The sequence below is a fragment of the Amphiura filiformis genome, chromosome 2, assembly GCF_039555335.1.
Source record: "Amphiura filiformis chromosome 2, Afil_fr2py, whole genome shotgun sequence".
In the NCBI taxonomy this organism is placed as follows: Eukaryota; Metazoa; Echinodermata; class Ophiuroidea; order Amphilepidida; family Amphiuridae; genus Amphiura; species Amphiura filiformis.
Window position 1 is genome coordinate 630,620 of NC_092629.1, and position 15,591 is coordinate 646,210.

Genomic DNA, 15,591 nt, shown 5'->3' on the forward strand with positions numbered 1-15,591 from the left:
GCAGCTCTGTTTATGTACAATATACTGCGGTGTGGATAAATACTTGGTAGAGAACAGACAGACCATGCAACAATGGTATCACCACCTTGCCATCCTAGGGTAGAACTGGCAGAGTTCCTTGAATTGTGGTGCCCCCAAATAGGTGATTGTAAATCATTTGAGCATGCCAGGGCAGATTGGTTACTGGAGTGCAATTGACCTTTTCGGTAAATCCCATAACCCTTTGCGAGTACACCTGAGAACTCGTCATTTGACGTCACGCCGACTTGCAATGCGTAGTAACGATGTTCGATAAACGATGTGCGCATCGGCGCGGAGCGGCGTGACGCAGAATGACGAGTTCTTAGGTGTACTCGCAAAGGCTTATGGGATTTACCGAAAAGGTCAATTGGTTAGTGTTAGAGACAGTCTGTCATGTCAGCACTGAATCAGTGCTAGCCTGGTTCAAACCCTGCTATTTTCCCCCTTGATCATCGGGTGACAACTTAATCCGTATAAGGCAAAAGCATAAGTGTCCAAGTTAAAAGTTAAAAAGTTAAATCCTTCCCAAGCCTTTCGGCCTATTGGGCGCCACCTATCTCTGTTTCATAACCCTAGGCCACATGTCTGCAAGCAGAAAAGCTACAGCAGGGGGTTAGTCCACTGGTAGCCATGCCGAACGCCTGGCAAGAAGGCAGTAGGTATCATTTTTAAAGCCTTTGGTATGGCCCAGCCGGGATTCGAACCCGCGACCACCACGCCGGTAAGTGTCCAAAGGTGGTACAAATTGTGTTTCCTCTTAGCAGAAACAATACCATTTTTTAATGCCAGGCATGTCTGGGCACTAACAGCCAAAATTGAGGTGATAGTACTGATGATACTTCAACCAGGCCAAGTGCCCTGATGTAGGTGGTTACCTTCATGGTGGGTCAAGGCAGAAACAATACCACTTTTTAATGCCAGGCAAGTCTGGGCACTAACAGCCAAAATTGAGGTGATAGCGCTGATGATACTTCAACCAGGCCAAGTGCCCTGATGTAGGTGGTTACCTTCATGGTGGGTCAAGGCATTTTTACAGGCCAGGCAAGTGTACCTGACAATACAGAGTTACCCTGATCAGAACAGACTCTAACAACCTGTAAAGTGTGCCGAGGCTTGTGGCTCATTGCTAAGCAGTGCCTCTGCATAGTGCACTATAAATAACTGGGTTTTTTACAAGATCTTCATCATGAGTTATCTGCCCTTTTTTCAGATGAGCCACAGGAGGCGGATTTGATCAGAGTTCTGCAGATATTTTGAACACAGGATCTCTCACTAAAGGCAAAGATTTTAACCAGTGTGCCAGGCTACTCCCTGACATGGTGTTAATACTCAGTGTTGCAAAGTCTGTCTCCATTCAGTGTTTTTGGAAGCGAATAATGGTATGCGAATAATGATTATATTAGGGCCATTCAGCCAGGGTGATATGGCATGTAACTTGTTAATTAAGTCATTACTTAAATAATTAATTAACATTAAATAAAACAAAAATACAGATATATTTACACCTCAAATTACAGAATACCCTGGGTCATTCCACTTAAAATCCATACACCCCCTGTGGAATCCGAACATTTTGTAAAATCTTCTACAGAGGGAGTATGAATTTCAAATGGAATTGGCACAAAAACCAACTTTATTTTGAAACTCACCCTCCCTCTGGAAGATTCAGGTGGAATCTTTCTCAGAGGGTATATGAAATTCAAATGGAACTGCCTACTGTTTATTCTGTTTGAAATTCATACTTCCCCTGTGTATATTTCCATCCACAGGGGGAATATGGATTTTAAATGGAAAAGCCCAAATTTATGTCATCATTAACAAACTTACGCTTCTTGTTTACACAATAATAACACACAAGAATCTGCTTTACGAGCATTGCTGAGAGGCAAAACATCAAAAATGCATAACATCTATCTGAATGTCATGCAGGTAATTTGCATTTTTCATATTTTGTCTCTCATCAATGATGGAGAAGCACTAGCAGTAAGATCTATTTTTGCAAAGCACATTGGTTAATCTGTGGAAAGTTTCAATCATGTGTACTTTGTCATCAAATATGAAGTTCATATCTCATAAAAGAAGAATAACTTCTGAAACTGTCAACATGCTTTTTTAACCCCCTGAGCACTACCTGCCGATCTAACATTGCCTCTGATTGGTCAATTATATGATATCTTCTTTAATCACCAATCAAAATGGAGCTTTAAGAATAATTCACCCCAATTTTTTTGTGTGGTGAAATTATTCTAACAATGTTGCTAATTGGTCCAATTGATAATGAAAACTTTTTTTTGGCCAATCGGCAGGTAGTTCTCATAGGGTTAACAGCATCTAAGCAGCAAAGAGACTAATCTATCTTTAGTAACTTGCAATAAACTCTATGCAGAGCACAAAAATGTGTGGTAAAATACAAAACAAACCATGTCTATCCTATACATTGAATAAAGTTTTAAGCTTCAAGTCTGAGGAGACCAAACTGCAAACAGCTGTGAGTTTATGTGCAATTTCAAACTCCCAATGCAAACATTGATAGGTTTTTTACTTTTTGCAGCAGAAAATTGGGAAATGCATTTTTAATACTACTTGAATTTGCATGCCTGGTCTGGAATTTTTAGATATTAAACTATAGTCAAGTGTAAACATCAACCTAGTTTTTTAACCTTCACCTTCAACATTATCCTATTCATATACTACATTTTTTATGTTTTTTCGCGTTTCACAAAGGCACACTGGCATGATTGTTAGACACGCACGATCGAACAGCCCTCATGAATATGCATAAATTCATAGCATACAAAACACAGGGACTTTGACTCTTGATTGGATAGTCTGTATTAATCTATGATTACACTGATAACCCCAATCTATGCCCTATGACATGTAACCTATGAACTATGACCTTTAACTGTCTTACCTCTCCTACTATATTAGTAGATGACAGTCCTTCTTCCCTCTGTTGGTGTTTTAACTCTTCTAATTCTGCTTCTAATGCCAGAATTCTCTGATTGGTGATTCTGTGAAAGTTACAAAATGATACAATTTAATATGGTTGAATAAAACAGATTAGACCCAAAGAAAGCCGGCTCAGAATTGAGAAAGCGTATGCAAGCGTCCATACGCCCCAGGCTTTATGCTCACCTTTAAGCGCTCACTAAGGTGACATGCATTACGCAATACACTGCAAGTGCTGCACGCAACAGCTATGTGATGACCTTAATCTCCCACACAGGGAGCGTGAATTTCTAATGAGTTACCCATTCAGTGTCGTCTGCTCCAAAATGGGTTGTTCCAGTTGAAATCCATACACCCCCTATTAAAGACATGACCTTAATCACAGGGAGTGTGAATTTCAAATGGGGTTACCTGAATGGGTGACTCTTATTTGAAATCTTGGGGTTGTATGTATTTCAACTTGAATAGCCATTCTTTACCTATTTTCTGATTCCAGTTCGTTTCTCCTAGCATTGGCATCATCTAGTAGACTCTGTAACAGTTCAGACTTCTCATCTGTTGATTCTCCTTGCTTTAACTTCAGCATCTTGTTCTCGTGTTGGAGTCTAATTATTTTCTCTCTGTAAAAATAACACCAGATAACATATAAATTAGTAATAGTTATAAATCCATAACCATATTCACTATAATGATGTATGTATATCCCACGCAAACGTACCATTTAGGATTATGCCCCTACTCTATTTATAAATTGCATTATTGAGTGCTGTTGTAATTGGTTGCTGTGGCAAGTCCTTCCATGGTTACATTTGAGATATGAGATGGGTAGAAAGAAGATCACCAGAAGACCTTTTAAAACTACTATTCCCAATTCTGGACTGCCAGCAACATCATACATATGAAGCTTGCGCAGCACATATATCTTATCGGACTGCTGGGGTAGCATTTCTGTACATACATCTACCATTCTCAACTTCTGTTTGCATATCTGGTTTAACTACTTTTTTCAAATCCTAGCAGAGGACCACTGGATGACAGTGGATCACCAGCAGTGTTGGATACAAAGTTTACATACTACATAATTATATCTTACCTAACTTCTGGAGGTAGCATTTCTGTAAAACTACTATTCTCAAATCCTAACAGAGGACTTCCAGGTGACCCGGGACTGCCATCAATATTGGACATGAAGCTTATATCTTACCTAACTTCTGGAGGTAGCATTTCTGTAAAACTACTATTCTCAAATCCTAAAAGAGGACTTCCAGGTGGCCCGGGACTGCCATCAATATTAGACATAAAGCTTATATCTTACCTAACTTCTGGAGGTAGCATTTCTGTAAAACTACTATTCTCAAATCCTAACAGAGGACTTCCAGGTGACCCGGGACTGCCATCAATATTGGACATAAAGCTTATATCTTACCTAACTTCTGGAGGTAGCATTTCTGTAAAACTACTATTCTCAAATCCTAACAGAGGACTTCCAGGTGACCCGGGACTGCCATCAATATTGGACATAAAGCTTGAGTTGCCTCCTTGTAGCTGATTACATGTTAATTCTTCGTTGGTCTCTTTTAATGAGTCACGCTCTATTCTTAATCTCTGCAAACAAAATATAAATAAACAATTAAAATGCAGAAGATGTCATCAATTTTTTTCAGTTTGACCCTGTCAGTCCCAAAAAAATTAAGCAACTGTTAAAGAAATGCAAAAAAAGTTTTAAAAATCTTTTTTACATTTGTAGAATTAATATCCAGCAAAGTTACATCTCTGAGTGTAATATTAGCCCTTGTAATTTCTTCCTTAGAATGCCACTCACTTATGTGACCTGCTACAAGAATTGAGTAAAGTCGGTAGATTCAAGACATTCTGGCTGACTGAGTTGATGTTCTTTGTTGGCAGTGTACATGCAAAAGTCAGTAGTATGTCTTTCATGAATGGCCCATTGTGCCCCCATTCACAAAGGACATACAGACATACTTCTGAGGTTATTAAACTATGCCACTGCGATGAGGCCATTGTGGTCCATAGTGATTGTATCTCCTCACACACACAGAGTGACTGTTTAACCTCCAGGACATTACTGGTCATCTAACAGCATTTCTGATTGGTTGATAACTTGAAATACTCATTTCAATTGCCAATTATGACTAGGCTTTAAACTGTTTATGTTCAGACTTGCATTTGCAGATGATCTTATTAATACCCTTCTTGATTGGTTCAAAATTGGACACAATATTCATTTTGGCCAATCGGCAGGTAGTTATCATAGGGTTAAACAAGAAAACAAACTAACCTCATTTTCTGAATTTAGTTGAGTGACTTTCTCCTGGTGACGTTGAGCATCAAATTCTGCTTTGTCAGCTTTCCTTGTTTCCTCTGACAGTTGGGCGTGTAACTCATGTACCTGTCGCTTGTAGTTTTCAAGCTGAGATTTTAACGCATTTGCCTTCTTTAATTCCTGAAATAAACAAAATCATATCGGTTGGCATCAACTTTTGAAATTTGCAATTGCATCAAAATACTGGACTTAAATAGTATTGTTATGTTGCATGTGATACCATCACACTTCATCAAGCAACTAACCGACCCGCTGGACTGGTTATGATCAACTTTTATTTAGCACATAACTTTCTCTACTCTAAAAGCACACAACTTTCTTTACTCTATTAAGCAGGAATGTAATTTCCTGAAAATCCATCTTGTCCTTGGACAGGTGGCCAAGGGCTTGTGTGCAGTATTGAACATTTAGGGGAGCTTGTCCTGGGAATACGCTGCAGGATATCACACCCATCCTAAAAAGGTTTTTTTGCTCTTTTTATGACAAATTATCATTATCCTACCTGAAATGAAAAAAAAATAATTGGCCAAATTTCCAGAATTCTGGTAATTTCCAAAAGATTTACATCCCCCGATTAAGTCAAAGTCAAATATGTCATTTACACTTTGTTGAATTTCAAATCCATGAATTTAGCTGACATATTGAAGGTGTGTAACCCCACTTTAACATCAAAATGTAGATTTTGGTATCGGTGAAGGCTCCTGGAACATGTTTAAAGCATAACCTCCACCTCCTATGTAACCTCTTGGCAGTTTTGATTTGAACATGTTCAAGGGCACAAGTACATTTTTCCTGCTCAATGGTGATATGCAACCTTCTTAGACTCTCATACCTCTTCTAACTCCATGGTATTTTGCATGTACATAGTATTTTTGTCTTCCAATATCTTCACTTGTCTTTTCAGATCCCCTAAATCTTCCAATTTCTTCTTGTACGTTTCTATTGTGGCCTCGTATTTAACGGCTTTGTCTGAGGTATGTCGTAATACGTCCATTTCATCTTTTAGGGACTGTGCTTCTTCTGCTAGCGCTGCTAACTCAAGATTCTGAAAAGAGAAAACAACAAATCAAATACATTTACTTTGTTATTGAAAATTTAATTAGACAAAACATTAATCTGAGAGTCATCTCTCTGGCTCTCAAGACCATTATCACTGATCAATTCTTCAGTCCATTGTGTGAACCTAGAACTTCCCTTTTCATTTTATAATGTATATCTCTCTCCAGCAAGTCCAGTTTAATCCGAGTCATCTCTCTGGCTCCAAAGACTATTATCACTGCCAAAATTCTTGAGCTGTCTGTGAGAAGAGAGCGTGGCCTAGCGGTTAAGGCATAGGACTGTGAACCCAAGGGTCAAGGGTTCGAATCCCAGGTCCGGCTCTTTGTGTCCTTGAGCAAGACACTTCACTCTACTTGCTTAGTGCTTCGGAGGGCACTTTAAGCTGTCGGTCCCGTGTACATGCATATTTTCTCACATTAATGTAGCGTGCCCGTTAAAGCCCGTCACCGGCTACTCGCAAAGAGCAGGGGATCATCCCGGTCATGTTGCCTGTACTTCAAAATACACTCATCTACTCTAGGTTCCAGAGTAAAAAATAAGTACAGCTTGTCTGTATGCATGAGTGCTGACAATACTCATACATATGAGGGAGGCACTTATAAGGAAGAAGAAGAAGAAGAAGCTAGTACAACTTAACTTTTCATTAATTACTATTTATGTTGGTACCCATTTATATACACTTGGTGGAGAGAGATGATAGACGTTTTAGAGCCATGTCTAAAAACACAACACGATGGCACCGCTGAGTCTCGAACTAGCAACCCTCAGATTATGAGACAGAGCCCGTATTGCTGCACCACCATGCCATCTTAAAATTAGCCTTCAACTTACCTTCTCATTAATATCCTGTATTTCTCTTTCCAGCATGTCCATTTTAATCTGCGAGTCATCTCTTTGGCTTTCTAGACGGAAATTTTCCTCTTGTAATTCTTCCACCATTTGTTGTAGCTGTTGATACCTCCTACCAGCAGGAGTGCTGTAAATTAAATAGTCATTATTTCATAATTAGTCATTATCCATGATTAGGTCAACATTATTCATGATTATATGTATGGTACATCATTCATGGAATGAACTGTGAACAGTTGGTTTCCGCAAGTCAATGAAAAGTCTGTTTTCAACTTAAACTGTGTCTCCATCAAACAACCTGCAACACAACCCTTGATTAATTTTTACTGCCCTTGGAATAAGGGACCGAGGGTACTCAGTACAAATGACCATACGGGACGTGCTGCAAACATGGGTAGCATTTTCGGCCTTCTGGTATATCAATGACCCCTTTTTCAAAGCCTATTTTGGTATATGAATGGGTCCTTTTTTCAAAATTTTCTCAATTTTTTCAGAAAACAGCCCAATTTTTCCTTAATCTAGCCAAAATTTTCACAATTTTCCCAAAACTTTGGGAAAATTTGTAAAAACTAAGACAATTTTGGTTAAATTCGGCCGAAAATTTTGACTTTTGGTATATCAATGGGTCCAAATTTCTTGAAAAATTGGTATATTTATGGGTCCACTTCCAAAATCTCAACGGCACGTCCCTACCCAAACTTGAGTACCCCCAGATAAGGGAAATGTAGCCAATCATCTAAGGCATCATCTATTGTGTAAGTTGTGGCAAGCTTGACTTCATAGATTCCAGTTATAAATCTGCAAGGCTTCATCATTTCAACTGGAAAAGCCAAAAGGTACAGATGTATTCATTTTGTGTTGAGATCAAAAGTTTTATACCAACTTGTCCACCATAACAGATGACTTCAATTCTATCATTCATACAATAATGCTTTATGCATGCAAATTCCAATATATGCTTACCTCAGGGGTAGCGCAAGCTCAAAAATGTTAAGGGTCCAGTAGATTTTTTCCGGACCCTTTAAGCCCTGCAAACCCTAAATTTAAATGGTCCAGTGAGAATCTAAGGGGTCCGCATGCGCAACCAGGAGGGGTCAAGCGTTCTGAGTGACTAACATACGAACGATACCCCATGTGTTGTGTGTGTACGGTGTGTGTGTGGTGTTGCTAAAATTGCTTAAGTCTGTACAATTGTATGTGCATTTTATAAGAAAATGTGACTTGTGAAAAGAACTGAAACAAATCGTTCACACAATTGTGAAAACATCACCCTATGTGTTGATCTACTCCTATTTCAAACCTTTCAATACCTACATTGCGAAATGAGACTAACAGAGAATGTGGAGAAAAGTATTATATAATCAAAGACAGAATTAAAAAAACTAGTTTGCATCTGACGTCACTGTCAATAAAACTCCCTAAATGACCCTTGATTGGTTATTCTTAGTCAGTGGGAGTGGTCTATTACGTAGACACGTAATCGTCTATCAGGCCGTAGACGACCCCACGTCATCATGAGTGTTGATAACGCGTAACACGCTCCTAAAGGTGCGAGTATGTATCACAATGTATGCGTAGACGCAGTGCGGAATACTTGCACGCGCTAGCAGTACCCGCAACAAAAGATGAAGTTGTAAACAAGTTTCATTCATTTTAGAAAAGGGGGAGTTTTTATGAAGGTAACTTAATTTTTACTGCGCCGGCATCCACTACTCAAAATATTGGAGCTGCCTGTAGTCTATCACACGGTAGAGGATAGTCAAAATAAAAATTCTTATTGTTTATTCTCTAAGTAATGCGTAAAAGGAAGGTTAATTTATCTGGTGCCTTCATCGGAGAACAGATCGCAGAAAAAGGCCAAAAATGGTACTTTAACAAGGTGAAAGGCAACTTTTCTAGGCATTGTGCCTTCAGGAAAGAAAGTTTCCTACTATTAAGACCTATGTTTTGAAACGGTTTGTATGTTTGAAGGTGCAAAATTAACCATAAGGCATGCTGTGTTACTGCTCAATCACAACACTTGTAAACAAACTGTGCTCGAGTTTGATTGCCCAATGACATCAGACGCAAACTAGCCTTTTTAATTCTGTCTTTGATTATAGTGATTGCCCAATGACATCAGACGCAAACTAGCCTTTTTAATTCTGTCTTTGATTATAGTGATTGCCCAATGACATCAGACGCAAACTAGCCTTTTTAATTCTGTCTTTGATTATATTGAGACAGAGAATGCGGATAGAGAGAAATAGGCAGAAAATGACAGACAGGTCCTATGCACACGCTTGACGTCGCGCATGTATGCACGATGGTTAACGCATAAAAGGAACATTGCAACAGATAATAGCAATAGAGGATAGATAGAAAGATCAGTCCATAAACCTACAAATCATCAGCTCCCTAAAAGGAATGAAAATAACAAGAGAAAAGTTTCAGTGTGTCTCTGCTGAGTTCCATCTCACACATGAAGATATAGCCTATCCTATGAACATGCTTTGATAGGCATCAAATTGCTTCTAAATAAAGTGTGCTATCATGTGACAGGTAGCATGACCTGTTCATTAGACAAGACTTGAAATCAACCTTAACATAGTACATCAGTTAGTAAAATCAAACTCCAAACCATGCTCATCAGCACATATGCAAAAGGATGTTTTCTTTGAACAAGTATTATTCTCTGCCATGTTGGTCATGCCAATCACAAAAGAATGTGAGGGACCAAACAAAAAGATCAATGAAGTCCTATAAATGTAACTTTAGTCCATTTGGCTTATATTAGAGACAGTGGCGTTCACTTGTGATACACGCACAAGCAATATTAGTGCATCGCATTTATCGCGGTTAAAGTGATTGCACCCTAAGGACACCGCCTTTGATCGCATATGTATCACCAATGGAGGCTATTGTTTTGAGAAAGCCAAATTGTATTGACAGCTTCATTTCATCACTGAGCCCTCCCCTGTAACAAAATATATTAGCCCACTCCCTAATGAAACTAGTTTTGTACATAAGACTTCATTAATCTTTCAATTTCTTTGTAACAATATTATGAATGTAGTACACAGTACTGGTAGTCTAGTACCTGCTTGTCATAAAGCACTCTGCAATCATGCAATAGCAAACCACATGCACCAACCAAAGAATTATATGGGAGATCATGTACTAACAGTCCACCATGATTGTGCATCATCTATGAATCAAACATGGTGGATATATTATGCATAAGTCCTCCCATTTATATTCTTTGGCTGCATCATACCATAACCTCATCATGGATCATGCCTATGTGTTCATCATTTAATTATAACAAGAAGTTAGTGCAAAGGCCCTAACTGTAATAGCTGCTGTATACACAATTTCTGCATTCTATAATGTCATCGGTCTTTTGACATACTGTTGTATGACGATTTTTTGACAAAATGAGTTTTATAAACTTTCAAAATTCATGAAACTCTATATTCACAAAGTTTTGAGACCAAAATGTAATTAGTTTTAAAAAGAGATATGACACTAATTATTGTGAAACGCCATGGTTTTTATGTACCGCCTGCATGAAATCTTCATTATGTGATTTGGCATACTGGCGTATCATGATACGTCCCCATAGGCCACTGTGTAACTGCAGTTGCCTATTGATTCGACATACTGTCGTATCACATGACGGTATCACTACAGAAACATTATTAATACATAGGTTGTCAAATTGTGCCTGTTTTAGCACAATGTCGTATGAGTTAGCAGATTAATTACTTTGAATTATTGAATGAATAAATAGTTTGTATTGTGTTGAGAACAAAGACTATATATTACTGATTATATTCTTTGATAATGATAAAAATATTTTACTTTGGTGCTCTCCAGTGGGTCTTCAGAAATTGGAAAAATTTAAAATGCAATTTTCTCAAAACTGCATTTTTCGTCATACGACACTATGTCGAAAGACCGATGATGTGTATACAATGTACATCTATAATATGACAACAGGCAGCTATTGCAGATGGGCTCTTCTTGCGCTAACCCCCAGATAATTGGGCTATTCCAGTTGAAATCCATACACCCCCTATGGAAGACATGACTTTTATCTTCCACACAGGGGGTGTAGACTTCAAATGGAGTCACCCATTCGGGTAACCCCTTTTTGAATTCTCACTCCCTGTGTGGGAGATTAAGATCATGTCTTCCATAGGGGGTATGCAGATTTCAACTGGAATATTCCATTATCATAACCCATAAACCTAACATTAACAAACTAAAAGTTACCGAAAGTGAATCCGTCGCGGAAATCTGTGAATAAATAAATATACAGTGATAATGGCCTTTCTGTGCATTATGATGAGTGTGTGTGTGTTTATGCATAGCAGAGACCATCCACCGATGGATATCATGTTTTCCAATCAAAATGAAATCATATACTGTGAGAGTTATATAACTACCCAACAGGCGTGGTATAACAATGATATATAATATGACATAGGAACCTGGTAATACCTGGAAAAGAAGTGATTAACATGCTTGATCTGTGAGGGATGTTAGAAAGCTGTACTTTGAAAGTTGTACATGTTCACAGGATTTTATATGTTTTTTCAAAATACCTTGTCTCAACCACCAAAAACTGTATTTGAGGGAGCACTCCTATACCATAATTCTTGAAAATGCCCCCCAAAACTGTGGCACATACCCACATACCATCAAACAGGGAGAACCCCTTTGACAGAAAAAAATCCATTATATTTCATCCTTTCCTTTTCTACAAGATACTCAGAGCAAAATGTTCTGCAACATAAATTACCTGATCACAAAACCTTCTCGATTTGGAAGCATGTAACCAAAATAGTCTCTGCCAAAGACTGCCTCTTGATAATATTCCCAATCCCAAAATTCTACTCACTGGGTTCATTTTTTTTTCAAACCTGATTTTCTTGGCATATTTGTAATGTTTGCCCTGTCCTGTCACAACTTAACCCCCTGAGCACTACCTGCTGATTTAATATTGCCTCTGATTGGTCAATTACATGATATCTTCACTTTAATCACCAATCAGAATGGACCTTTGCTAATAATTCACCCCAATGTTTTTGCATGGTGAAATTATTCAAACAATGTTGCTGATTGGTCCAATTGATAATAGAAACTTCTTTTTGACCAATAGGCAGGTAGTTCTCATGAAGTTAAACCTCATTGGTTTCTGCCAAATTGAATTATCGTCTTAATTAAGACATTAAAATCCACCATAGAACACCGTAGTAAAACACAGTTTTCTTTCATTTGACCTCATTATTGTGTCTTAAAATGACCAGAAAATCTTCCTGACAATTGTTACTAATAATATTTCATAATATTTGGCAAAGAAAAACACCATTTTGAAATCGTATCATCATTGTGGCATTTTAGGCAATTATTTGGGCCTTGTTCTGATTACAAGCGCAGTCATATCAGTGAACAGCACCTGTGTTTCTACCACAGAGAAATTGTAAACAAACAAACAAACAAATGAGAACTTATTTTTAGATTACAAGTCCGCCACACTTGTAACATTGATAAAACAAAACATCCTGAGACAGCGTGATGACATTAAGATATGATATGCTAGAAATATCAACAAGCAACGCGATCCCGTTATAAATAAGCTATCACTAGGATCCACAACATGCTCATCTTATCAGGGGCATAGTTCTTTAACCCCAATACATTTGTACATTCATTGCATGACCTTTGAAATTTTGAGTACAAAAACTCATACTCTGCAACTTGAGTTCAAATTTTGCACTATGATTGTTTCATTGAGGTTATTGAATTATGCCATTGGGATGAGGCCATTACGGTCCATAGTGTATACAGCAAAACCAGGAAATCATTCATTAGCCGTCTCACTCAGTCAATGGGATTCTAGTACTTATCAACATCGTTGGATCAGCTATTACTATGCATGTCACATTTGAACCTAAACGATAATGAGTTGTAAAATCTGTGCTAATTTGAACTTGTTTATTGCAGCTCAAAAAAAGCCAGCCATGATATTAGCTACTAAATTTCCACCCAGCTGGATTTATGTGTTTTTACTGAATTGCTTCAACTTTTAAATGTGAAAGAATTTTTTACCTTTTACATGTTTCGAATGGGGGAGAGGGGCATTAAACTTTTATTTCGGTCTAGGGGTGTTTTTTTTTTGGAACTGATAATAATTATTGATTTTCAGCAAAATAGGAGCTCCTGACCTGAAATTCCAACATATTTTGTAGTCTAAAGTTGGGCAGATATACAGGCATAGGCATAGGTAGTGGAGCTATAAAAATGTCCTAAATTTTGGCTTAAAAGCTACAATTTTGGGACTTCCACAATTAAAAGTGGCACAAAAGTACTAGAGCATGATCCGTAACTAGGGGTGTTCAGAACTGTCAGCAAGCCTGAAAATAGGACCCTTGACCGCTGCACATACCTAATCACCATGATTACAAGTTTCTTCATGTCAGTGACCCCCTCACCTCCCCCCCCATCGAAATTTTTCCCAGTCTCTGTAGGACTGGTCAATCAAAGAAAACCTCTTTCAAGCAATGTTTTCCTTTCTCAGATTTGAAGGAATAAATGGAAAACTGACTTTGAAGTTTGTATCACATTGTCTGTACAACAACTTCCTGACAGGATTGCCAACAATTTTCAGCACAAATCGTGTAGCAAATCATTGAAAAGGCACCCAATTTATCTCTTAACCATTTATTTCTATGGGAGAGGGAAACTACCCAAAAAGTCACAGGGTAAAAGTTGAAAAGTTGCCCAATGTTTTCTTTACCATTGGTTTCTATGGGACAGAAAGTGTTCATTATGTCATGGGAGAAATCTTTAAAATTCACCCAATTGGGCTACCAAATCGCAGGTGTGGCAACACTTCTTCCTGACTAACATTTATTTCTGGTTATCTATTGTATATCTCTGCAGCAAACATGATCTTAAGTGGTTAGAATATCTCAAGAAAATATGTTGACATACAAGTAAATTGATCGTCGGGATTTTTTTTTATAAAGAGGGCCTTATTATTTTCCAATCATATTGATATCTGTTGTGTAACTTGAAGAGCAGGAGAATTTTGAAAAATCTTTTTCTTTGACAGATCCAAGGGGTTTATTAAGAAAAAAATACTTTGAACAGAAGCAAACCTTGTGCCAATGTGAACTTCCGAAACATTTTTACAAAAAAAGTTATGCCTGAAATAAATAAAATACAAGAAAATTTCAATCCCTAAAAAAGGAAGCGGGTGGGGACAATCAACTGGCATTTTTCTTTTTTGAACATTGTTGAGCTGACCACTAAAAGACACAGAGTCAAGTAAGAATTTTTGGAAGCCTTGAAGTTCTAGAACAATGCTATTTCTGTCCAAGTTAATTCCTTGCTAAACCTGGGTATTATACCTAAACTTTTATCCCTTTCATCAACCCAAACATATGTGACATGATCAACGGGAATGAGTCACATGTCGACCCAGGTTGTCAAAAATGAGTTTTACATGTTTCTAAAGAAGACATTTCGAGCTTTAAGAAACTGAAAACCTTATGTTGATATGAATTTTCTTTGCGAAGTTATGTGAATTTATCAATCGCTGAAAACAATATAAGACAAAAGAATTTTTACACTTTCTTTGCCAATATTTCAAAATCAATATTAGCAAAATCCGACTCATTTCCCTTCATTGTGTCATTGATCACTTCCTAACTGACTCATTAGCAAATTAGGATAAGTCGCAAAAATCCCGGCTACAAGGAAAACTGTAACCATATCACTAGATCCCTTTGACCTAGATTCAAGAAAATGTTGATCCAAGGAAGGAATAATTACCAGGATCATAACAATACCGTAACCATTTGGGTATAAGCTTAGCTGCAATATGTGGCCTCGCAAACATGGCGAGCACCTAAGCGCAAGAATCGCATGAAGCATGAGTGCGAGTTGCTACCACAACCTCTCGGGATAGTATACTAAAGCAACAGAGCCCAAAAGTAGTATAAGCCTAACCCCTATATGGGTGATTTCACTCCAAAACTGGGGACGAGGAGGGGCTAGTGCCTGAATTTTTTTTAATCTACTAATTTGTATAACATGCCCAATGTACCAGGAATTGATATCATCTATGTCAATGCTTTACTGGAATGTCAGTTTTTAACTGTATTTTTCCTCAATTTGAACACAAGATGAAATGAAAAACTATGATTGAAGTCTTGGCATGTTACACAGTCAATGACATGGTGTAAATCTCCCAAGCTTCTTGCTTGCCTGTCATAGTGAATTGCATTCAATGGGCAACTATGTTTTAAAGCCTTTATTAAGTCAACATCAAAACCATGTCAATTTTATTTTCTAAAGTTGCCTTCTTTTATGTA

General features: G+C 37.8%; 1 protein-coding gene across 1 annotated transcript in view; it reads right to left on the reverse strand.

Moving 5' to 3' along the window:
* LOC140145406 (protein Hook homolog 3-like) overlaps nt 1–15,591 on the reverse strand; it is an 81,836-nt gene that overhangs the window by 39,491 nt on the left and 26,754 nt on the right. Inside the window, 6 exon segments of the mRNA XM_072167132.1 lie at nt 2,936–3,035; nt 3,453–3,593; nt 4,400–4,578; nt 5,273–5,437; nt 6,150–6,362; nt 7,208–7,352. Of these exon segments, the coding sequence (XP_072023233.1) occupies nt 2,936–3,035; nt 3,453–3,593; nt 4,400–4,578; nt 5,273–5,437; nt 6,150–6,362; nt 7,208–7,352 (943 nt within the window).